The sequence below is a fragment of the Siphateles boraxobius genome, unplaced genomic scaffold (genome assembly GCF_051911475.1).
Source record: "Siphateles boraxobius isolate OS27281-9 unplaced genomic scaffold, OSU_SipBor_1 29, whole genome shotgun sequence".
NCBI lineage: Eukaryota > Metazoa > Chordata > Actinopteri > Cypriniformes > Leuciscidae > Siphateles > Siphateles boraxobius.
In genome coordinates, this window is record NW_027508908.1 from 11669697 (window position 1) to 11680183 (window position 10487).

The 10487-nt window shown below is 36.2% G+C and overlaps 1 protein-coding gene across 1 annotated transcript; it reads right to left on the reverse strand.

The window, feature by feature from the left end:
* Positions 1-2184: 2184 nt before the first annotated feature.
* LOC143753817 (GTPase IMAP family member 9-like) lies at positions 2185-7928 on the reverse strand. Its single transcript, XM_077246586.1, has 4 exons — positions 7829-7928; positions 4087-4196; positions 3489-3525; positions 2185-3302 (listed from the first exon to the last, which is right to left on the reverse strand). Exons 1-4 carry the CDS (start codon positions 7845-7847, stop codon positions 2464-2466), a joined length of 1005 nt encoding a protein of 334 aa, XP_077102701.1. The 5' UTR covers positions 7848-7928; the 3' UTR covers positions 2185-2463.
* Between the last annotated feature and the right edge of the window lie 2559 nt (positions 7929-10487).

A 10487-nucleotide genomic window follows, 5' to 3' on the forward strand; every position in this document is an offset into this window, starting at 1 on the left:
GCCTCCAGGTTATGAATAAGCTGGTGTGTTCTAAAACAATGACAAAAATCGCATTTAGGCGATATAAGCATTCAAAACCTACAGTTTCCCACTTCCGCTAAAATGGATCAGATTTTTATGACATCACTGCTTCTGTCCAATCAAATGCTCTCTAGAATCTAAAGTGTTCCGCCTCCTATGCTATAAATATAATCTGGCCTAAGTGACCCTTGGCACTTCACAAAGCAATATGAGTTGGAGATGTGTGTCCGGTTGCTCAAACGCTCGAGTTTTATTCCGTTTATAAGGGTGCTTTCACACCTGCCTCATTTAGTTCGGTTGAATCGCACTAGAGTTCGTTTTCCCCATTGGTGCGGTTCATTTGGGCAGGTGTGAAAGCAGAAATCGCACTCGGGTGCGCACCAAAAGCGGACCAAACAACTCTGGAGCAGTTCGTTTGTGGTGAGAACGTGATCCGACCTTGAACAGACCCAACTGCCAAAGAACTGCACATTTTTGGACTAAACCAGCTGCCGTAGTCAGCTGCGCTGTGCATTATGGGATAAGGACTAATGTTTGTTGACAGTTGGCACTAGCATGGCAGCTCACGGACAAACGTGGAGTTTGTGGTGCGGAGCATCATAGAAATTTGATCTGATGACCATATTAGCTCCCAACTCTCCAAAACTCTCAAGAACAGCGAAATATTTGCTTTCTTTAGCAAACAGCTCAGGGAAAGGGGGTTTCAGAGATCTGTGGAACAGTGCAGGTTAGTGTTTGCCTAAAGTGGTGTAGACAAACTATATAATACACAATAACCAGAGATACAATCAGCCCATACAGTCGTCTCTCCATAGTAAAAAGCTGTCTGCCGGATTTTCCTCCTCTTTGTTAACTTCCGGGAGCTCTGGAATTTTCCCGCACGTTAATTCTGACCAATCGAAGTGCAGTTACCTCTGGCCAACGAGTGATGTGGATGTTGTCACGTGACTGCATTTTGTTTCGTTTCATCGACTCATCTGATTCAGACCAGAGCAATCAGTGTGGTGTGAAAAGGAACCCAAACGCCTAAACATTATACAAAGTATACAAAAAACATTATACAAAATTATACAAAGTATAATTTTTCGCCCTTAGTCCGGACCAAATGAACCAAACTACAGATGTGAAAGCACCCTAACTGTACGTTGGTTAACAATGAAATGGCTAGAATTTATTCACACCTCTACTATTGAATCCAACTTATCAACAGCGCTTGGATTCATTTCTATGGTGCTGTCAAGTATGAATTGCCGTTTGTAAGGTAAACTAAACGCTATTGGATATTTGAAAAGGGGGAGGGGCCATTCAATATGTCCCGCCTTAGCTTCCTGTTTCAGTGGAAATTACATCAACGCATCAAACAAAGCTGCGTGTTCCAAGGCACATCACTGGGCCTTTAAGGCTATTTTATTCACTTTAAATAGCAGATGAAGGAATTCTTTTCTCTTTAAGACAGATGATGCTGAGTTATTAATAAATAGGTCATGACAATAAAAATTATGATAACTGATGTATTTTTCCATGAGTCCGATATTTTAGCGATTATTGTTTGGTAGCTTGTTGTAAGTCACCCACAACAAGTAACATGGCGATAAGCCTTTGTATGAACTGATATTAGGGTGATATTGTAGATCTACCGGCAGTCTGGCAGATTAGTGGGGCTTGCTGCAGTTGGATATCTAAGTAAGAGCCGTCCTCTGTCCCAGACGAAACCTAAAATACTATGTGGAAGAAGCATGATAATTTAATAAATATAATATTACTGTGTGGTAAACCTATGATAACTCATATTTAAAAAAATATTGCTTTGCGTAGTTGGTCAGATAAAATGACAGAGAAAAGAAGGACATAAGATAATTTTTCAGTGCACCAAAACACCACACATATCCTTACAAGTACAGTTTTGGCTATATTATTTGTGTCCCCTTCAGAAATTGCTCTTGAGAAATTTTATGTTTATTGCCAATTGAATTTTGGTCAAATTATATGTTTAATATTTCTTTAAGGGAAACATTCTTTGCATAAAAATATCATACAGCAATAGCTAAACATAAGTTCAAGAGGTTTGTACCGATTTCTGCTTGAAATATACAGTGGATAAACAATCTCACAATGCATATTTCTCACATACGAAAACAGAAGAGAGATCTCAAGAAGCCACAATTTATATGCAACACATATGCTTCATTTATAAGCAAGTTTATAACAGAGACATATTTATCAAACATTTTACATTCAACTTAATATTCTATCCTTTCATATAATTAAACTTTCATATGTTCTATCACCAGAATGTGCAGTTTAAATATGTGCTTTAGTTCTATTTATTAATAACTTTTAAACTGAACTTTAAATACAAACTTAACATGGTGAGATTTTAAATGCCTACTATTAAAGTAGCAACATGTGGTCATTTTTCATGTTGGTCACTTCGAAAGGTGCTCAAAAGAAGAACTTGCTTAATGATTTAATCAAAGTAGTAACCACATTGATTATGAATGGAAGGTCTATCTCAGCTTGGTATCGTGCACGCTTCTCATATTCATTGTTTAACTTTTTTAATGCTTTTTCATATGCCTCGTCTTCAAGTTTAGCCCTCAGAGCTTCTATTTCCGTTTGTCTCTGCTCCTCTCTCTCCTTCAGGATACGTTGTTTCTCTTTCTCAATCGCTCTCTCTACCCTTTCAAGCATCTCACTGGTGTAATGTTGCCCACCATTTCCAGTGACCATTTTATCAATCTGGTCGAGCAACTGAATGACCTGTTCAGGATTTTGTTCTTTATTGTTGAACACATGGTATCGTCCACTGCAAGTTCTGATGAAACTGAGCAGTTTTGAACTCTCCCGCACAAATGTGTGAATGTTCCTGTCCTCCAATCGATCTCCATGAGTGAACAGTGCCATGGTGTATGTGGAGGATTCCTCACCAAAAACTGCTTGAATGATTTTAACCGCTTCTGCCTCTTCATCTGTGAATCTGCCCAGCTGAATCACAACTAAGAAGACATGTGGACCAGGAGCAGAGAGTGGAATACAGAGTTTAATTCTGTTGACCACCTCATCTGTAGTTAAGCTGGTGTCAAACAGACCTGGAGAGTCAATGACAGATACTTTTCTGCCATTTATAGTTGCATGATACTTTTCACACTGTCCAGTCACAGAGGATGATGATATCTCTGATTCAAAAAGCTTTTGTCCCAGGATGGTGTTGCCTGTTGCACTTTTCCCCACTCCTGTTTTTCCAACCAGAAGAATCCGGAGCGGTTCGCCTGTCTGATACTCTGTACATTAACAATAATAATAAAAAAAATGTCAAACTCTTGCTAATATAATAAAAATGTACAAACATTTATTTAAAAGAACAATGAAATACACCTATATTAAACCTTTTTAATACTATTCATCATTCTGACCGAGCTTAAGTTGAAATATATTTATGTATATTAAAAAGATAATAAATACCTTACCTATATCATCAAAATCTTGTTTTTGTTGCTTGAAGATCTAGAAGGGGTGTATATAATATTATACATGTATGACATTTGGCCACTTGTACACAGTGTTCGGGAAAGTTACTATAAAAATGAATGTGTTACAATATTGCATTACTCCCCTAAAAAAGATTGCTAATTGCATTACTTACTTTTTATGGAAAGTAATGCAGTACGTTACTTTTGCGTATCTTGTTAATTTTGGCAAATGTAAAGTCACTTTCACACCATAAGTGAAATGAATAAGTCTCAAGCAGAAGAAAATGCAAATTAATGCCAGTACACTAGAGGACGCAGCTCAAACAAACCATTCAACTCACTCCTGATTTCTCTCAACATGGAGACAGGAGAGGTGTCAGTCAATAAATAGGAAAACAAAGTAACTTACGTCACTTATTTGAAAAAGTAACTCAAGATATTCTACTGTAAATGTAAAAGTAATGCGTTACTCTATTCATTACTTGAAAAAATAAATCTGATTAGATAACTCATGTTACTTGTAATGTGTTACCCCCAACACTGCTTATACATGTTAAAAAGATAATCAGCTAAAAAAAAATTCTTTTAAGCATACCTCTATTGCAATAGCTGCAACACCAGAAACCACCAGTAGTGTGGATAAAGATGAGAGCCAAGACTTTGAGGTCTTCGTTGTTGATGGTCCATGAGAAATGTCCTCCACAGCTATAAGGAAAGTCATAAAAAAGCCGTTGTTCTTAGTATACATACAAAATATCAAAATGATAAAAGATGAATGATATTTTATCATTGTTATATGTATGATAATCACGAACAGGGCAATACGGTGGCAAGGGGGAGACATGGTCAGTTCATTTAGTTTTTTCATGCCCACAAGATCAGATTATGTTGTGGTCATGTCAAGTCGTGGCCTTGAGATCTTATGTTGAGGGAACAACATATTTTTATGTGGCCACAAGTTTAATGTGTAAACAAACCTGCATGACCACAGGAACCTGGGATTACAGAAATGGATATTACTAATAAATTAATATTTTATTTTGAATCAAGGATGACAAAAAGTGCAGAATTAAGAAATATTTATATTAAACTATATAGCCTTAACAGCAATAACAAGATATTCCTGTTGTCACTGCCTTGCGTTGTCATGATAACATTCCATGAAGCCAATAGCAGGTATGACGTCACGTTGTAGGCAAACCAGCAGTCAGCATCACACTGTTTCCCTCGACAAAAACCCAATAGGATTTTTCCATAGGCTTTTGGATTTTCGCCAAAAACAAGCTCTATGTTCAACAAAAGTTTATGATACTTACACATTTTGTCCATCAAGATAATTTTCAAAGATGAACACAAATTTTATGAATTTTATGAAGCCTAAATAGAGTTGTCAGATATGGTAGGCTATAAACGAACTACACCACGGTCCTAAGACTTCAACGTCACCATCACTAAGTTTCCGACATCTCTTTCAGAATTTCCAAGAACGTTTGAGTTAGAATAGTTTGTAAGGGCAAAATTGTAAGCATAACGAGGCTGTAAAAGCGGACTGAGTTTACCTGTTCGGCTGATGACGTTTAATCTCCTCGACAGCCTCTGTAGTCCCATCTAGTCACTTGTTAGCAACCACCTTTTTCAAGACACGTAACTGCTGAAAAGTTCACGACTAGGGTACCGTAATACTGATGTATTTTAGAGTAAAATGTGAAAGTATCTTGAGCTTGTGTTCTCCACGAACCTTATTTAAGCCATTTAACCAAAACCCATTGACTTCTGGACAATGGAACTGGAAGTGGTAAAATACTAACTAATTTCTGTATTTGGGCCTACAAATTTAAATCATACCTGCACCAGTCTACACTGCGTTCACGCCCTGTCGTAATTATAGTAGACTCGAGATGACAACACGTGACATTCTATTCGGAGCTGTTCACGTCCTCAGACTGAGAATTATGCATTTCTATAGTGACACTATCAATGCCTAAATGAATCTGCAGATGTCAGGTGGTACAGCGGTCACGTGGGGGAGCTTTTAGAAAAGTCCCATCTTACAAGCTGTAATTATGAGCTTTACAAAGATGTGAACACTTTTTACAAGTTGAAAACAAGAAATTACGGTTATTTTCAACATGGCGTGAACGCACCTTTCACAGCAGCGCCATCTTTAATTTTTTAAAGGAATGAAAGCGAGGCTGTGAGAGATAGACATAAACATTTCTTTAGTGGATTGTACTGTTCTTTAATGTGTTTTTGGATTGTTCTGCTGACGAAACACTGCAAAAATATAATAGTGTCATTGTTTAGCTGAAGTCCGTTCAATAACTCCAGATCCATAGACCACAATGCAACACGACAGGTCACGCTTAATTTACAACTCTGTGTGTGATAAAAAGTGTAAGAAAAAAGTGATGGAAACATTTTTTGTTCGCATTTATTATCTCCTTATGTCGCTAGTAACCACACTCAATGTATTTTTTTTCAACACATCCCATAATTTTTTAATATCGGCCACTACCAAATGGTTGAGATGTCACTTAATGGTAAAAAATGGTACCGGAATTCATACACATACTTTGCCATACTTTTTCATTGCCCGTCATAATTTATGATCAAAAGCAAAACCTTTTCTAATCTTGACAAAAGACATTGTCAGAAAGGTCTGAGTCTCAAGGTTCCATATTTTGTGACAGAAGTGATATTTGGACAGAAATTTATTAATTTGTTACAGCAGAATGCATACAATTAAATTCAATGGAATTTATGTCATTTTTGGTATTGCCTAAACAAAATCTTATGGGAACTTAAATTTTCGTGATATCAACTTCAAATTTGGAACACAACTTGGTTAGATATATGGCTTTGATTTTATAGTAATTTATAGTAAAACATATTTTGTAAAATATATATTTTATATAAAAGAAAAAATATTAAGTACAGTATATTTGATTTAATGTAAATTTAAAACTTCCATAACTTTTACTTCAGCAATAATCTGCTGAGTGTTTTCTTTGAAACAAGACCAAACTTAGGTCTTTATTCCAAAGCATTCTTGAATTACAAAAAAGTTTTAATAGTGCATTGTAATGTCCATTCTCAAAAAGGGGGGTGACAGTTAACCGTTATGTGCCACATCAACCGTTTGGTTGAGCAGGTTTTTGAAAAATTATTAAAAACATACTTAAGTTTTTTCATGGTACCAAGTAACATAATTGTGTTAAGTTAGGGCTCTTACATTGTAATAGGTAAAAAAATATATGCTTAGCTTGCAAAATTTCACCAAAAACAGTTCACATGGCTGGGGTGATTTATTTGTTTCTGACATCCATGTTAGAAGAAGTGTTGTGACAAGTGCTGTTGATTGACACTTTGACATCTAGTGGATTATTTTGGCATAACATACCTCAACCAGATGGTAGAGATGGCTCAATCAGTTTAAATTAGGTAATCCTGTCAATAAAATATAGTGACTCAAAATGTGCTGAACCATTTGGTTGAGCAGACAGTTCAGACAGAGATAGAGGAAGCTCCCGATAGTTGCTTTATTTTATGGTGGTCCGGTATACGAGACGTAGGCTACTGACAGATAAAATAAAAACATGATTGTGATAGCCATTATAGTGTGTCTGATTCAAGCCTTCATATTTAGGCTGTTTATGCTGGTTGCGTGCAGTCATTTGCATCGGGTAAATATTTCTACCTTAGCCTTTACGGTGATCAGAATCCACATCGGATCACAAATAGATGGCATTCAAACATGAAAGTGAGTTTTGAGATAAATTATTTTAAAAGTCTTTAATGCTGATAGAATCATCCGGCACTGCCGTCTCCAGACTCAGATAAACCCCGCCTTTGTTCGTAACTCAGATAGGCTAAACCCCTCGAACAAGATAGGTTCGTAACCGCTCGGACATTTTAAAAGCTCTACACCACCAACTTTTTCAAAAATATGATTTGAAATTATAAAAAGCTAGCCTACCGCAGCTTATTTTTATGCTTAATATAATGTTTAATCCATTTCAACTTGAAAATTGTATTAGAAGTAACAAAATCAAGCACATTCAAACCTCCTTGATATAAATTAGATCAAATATTTATAGGCTAGCCTACTTATGAGGCTTGTTTTTCCATATGAAGTGGACTAATTGGTAAAAGTGGAGGTGAAGGGTATGATATTTGTGGGCGATTTCGAACACATGCCTCTATCTCTTTAAAATCACGCAAAACACTTGATTCTCATTAAACAACATCTTAAATCAGCTGATTTATTTTATTAATTGTCTAATATTAAGTTATTGTAAAACTTTCTCTTTAATGGATGCAAAAATTAAGTTACTTACTTTTAAATGAAGAGCACATCGTGATGGTAGATGGGTTTCGTTTTTCTTTACTGCCAAAAGGACAGTTTCGTTTACTCAAAACTTGGTAACGTTAGTCTTGCTTCACCGGTATGAGGTGTGATTTATGCATTTACTTTGCAAACTAAGCAATCATCGTGTCGATCGTCACATACACTGCCGTGACCAATGACGTGTGATAACCTACGTGTGGAAAAGCGCGTGGATAACGTACGCGTGGATAATCGCGTTGATGACGTACGCGTGGATAAGCGCGTGGATGACGTCCGCGTGGATAAGCGCGTGGATAACGTACGCGTGACTAAGCGCCTGGATTAATACTCAGGCAAATATCTATTATCTTTACTATTGCACCTTTTTAATTTGGGATGTAATCATAACACACACATTTTCATGTTTTTTGTGGGTTGTACAACAGTGTAGACACTATTAGTAATAAGTATAATTAGTATATTTATATGTACGCAAGATTTATAGTAGAACTGCAAAAAGTGTTATCTTACTTAAGGCTGCCAGTTAGAAAAAGGTAAATCAATTAATTCAAATTTGCAGTTGATATTTGACAGATTTTACTGTAGCCTACAGCAATTTTATAAAACTATACATTTAGTAAACGAGGCTAACCCTTTTGAACTATAAAATAAGAAAGTATACGTTCAGTCTACATTTTATATACTTCTAAAAAATAAACTGTATGTACCTCTCAGAAATATGCTTAAAATTACACTTAGGTATAGGCCCTACTTGATTTATACTGAGAGAACAGTCCAAGTATATGTGGCCTGTAGTTGTACGCAATCTTTTGATCAAGATACTTAAAAGCAGTATTCAAAGCTTGGCTGGTAGTGGGTTAACTCTTTTGATCGAGTAGCCTATTTTATATATATATATATATATATATATATATATATATATATATATATATATATATATATATATATATATATATATATATATATATATATATAAATGTATACAATGTATACAGTATAAAACTGTATAGACTGTATAAAACTGAACTGTCACAGTGTCTGGTTTGTGTTTCCACGGGTGTCCACTAGAGGTCTCTTCCCCATACTGTCACCATTCACTCTGGAACTGCATTCCCCACAATCCTTGTTCATTGCACTCAGCTGTTCCCCGTCATCTTTGTACCAAGCTGTTCCCTGTTATTCATTGTTAGTATCTGTGTATTTATACCCTGTCTGTTCAGCCATTGTCACGGAGTCCTTGTTATGTCACACCAGTTCTGAGTTGTTTCTAGCTTGTTTCTTGTTTTAGTTCTTGTGTTTGGTTTGATTATTTGGATTTTGACCCCTGCCTGGAAGACTACGATTTTGGATTACCCCATTAAAAACTACTGCTATTGGATTACTGTTTCCTGTGTGTGTTACTTGACAAAAACAGATAATTTTCTAATTCTGCGTTTCTGTTTAGGCTAGTCCATTGCTAGTGTACATAGGAATTTACTTTAATCTTTCCTGCCATTGACTAAATTTTCCAACTATCCCTGTTATACGGTAGGGGGCGCTGTTACAAATCTTTAGTACAGAATCTCTGATTCAAAACACAGGAAAGAAGAGGCAGAAACAAGTGATAGAAGATTGCTCACTCAAATGTAAAATAATGTTTGTTTGTTTACAAACTGCAGTGATGTGTGAATGACCATAGTCTGTTGCAAAGAAGTGAAGGTAAACTATCTGTTAATACCTATTTGTAGCCACTAGTTGCCTGTATCTCTAATTTATGCTGGACTGTTGGCTGAGCTTGTTCTGTCTAACCCTCTCACCAGCATGAAGGTACAATCCTAGGGTTTTATAGGTCTGCTGACATGTTATGACATCCGCTACAATACTCATGATCAGGGCCAGCCCAAGCCCTTATTTATTTGGGGGCCCCTCGATGCCACCAGGATTGAAAATTGTCGATTTTTGATAATTAGCACACCAACTATACATTTTATTAGTTGTAGCGGTGTTGCTTATATCATACCAATGTCTGCCTGTCATGTTTTTACCCTTCTACTGGTTTAAATTGTAACAGTATCAAACCCACAAGAGTGGTCAGGTTATCACTCTTATTACAGGAATAAATGCCACATGAGCTGCTGCTCAGTTCCAGTAGGCCATCATTGAGTCTGTTTTATTCACTTCCATCACTGTCTGGTTTGGTTCAGCCAACGAATCAGACATCAGGACACTCCAGTGTACAGTCCGGACAGCAGAGAGGATTATTGGTGCCCACCTTGGAATTATAAGATTCAATCTGCATTCTGACTGGTTTTGAGATATTGAGCTTTAAAATTTTTGCATTCAATTCGACTGTGTAGAAATAACCTATTTATTTTCTAAATAAAAAAGTAAAAAAAATTACACAACTTAAAAAACAACATCAAATAATGTAAAGAAGTTCTCACAGAATCAGAATACATGAATAACTTAATTTTGACAAAAACGTCATATAGAACCTTATAACTCCAAGGGGATGATAGGCTATAGCACATGCAGAAATAAGCAATTAGTAAATACACTTGACCAATTAATTACTCTTCGTCAGCGATGCCACAGAAATATGGTCCCTATAATAATGTAAGGAATACAAGTACACACGCACACACACACAATTTCCGGTGAAGTTCAAT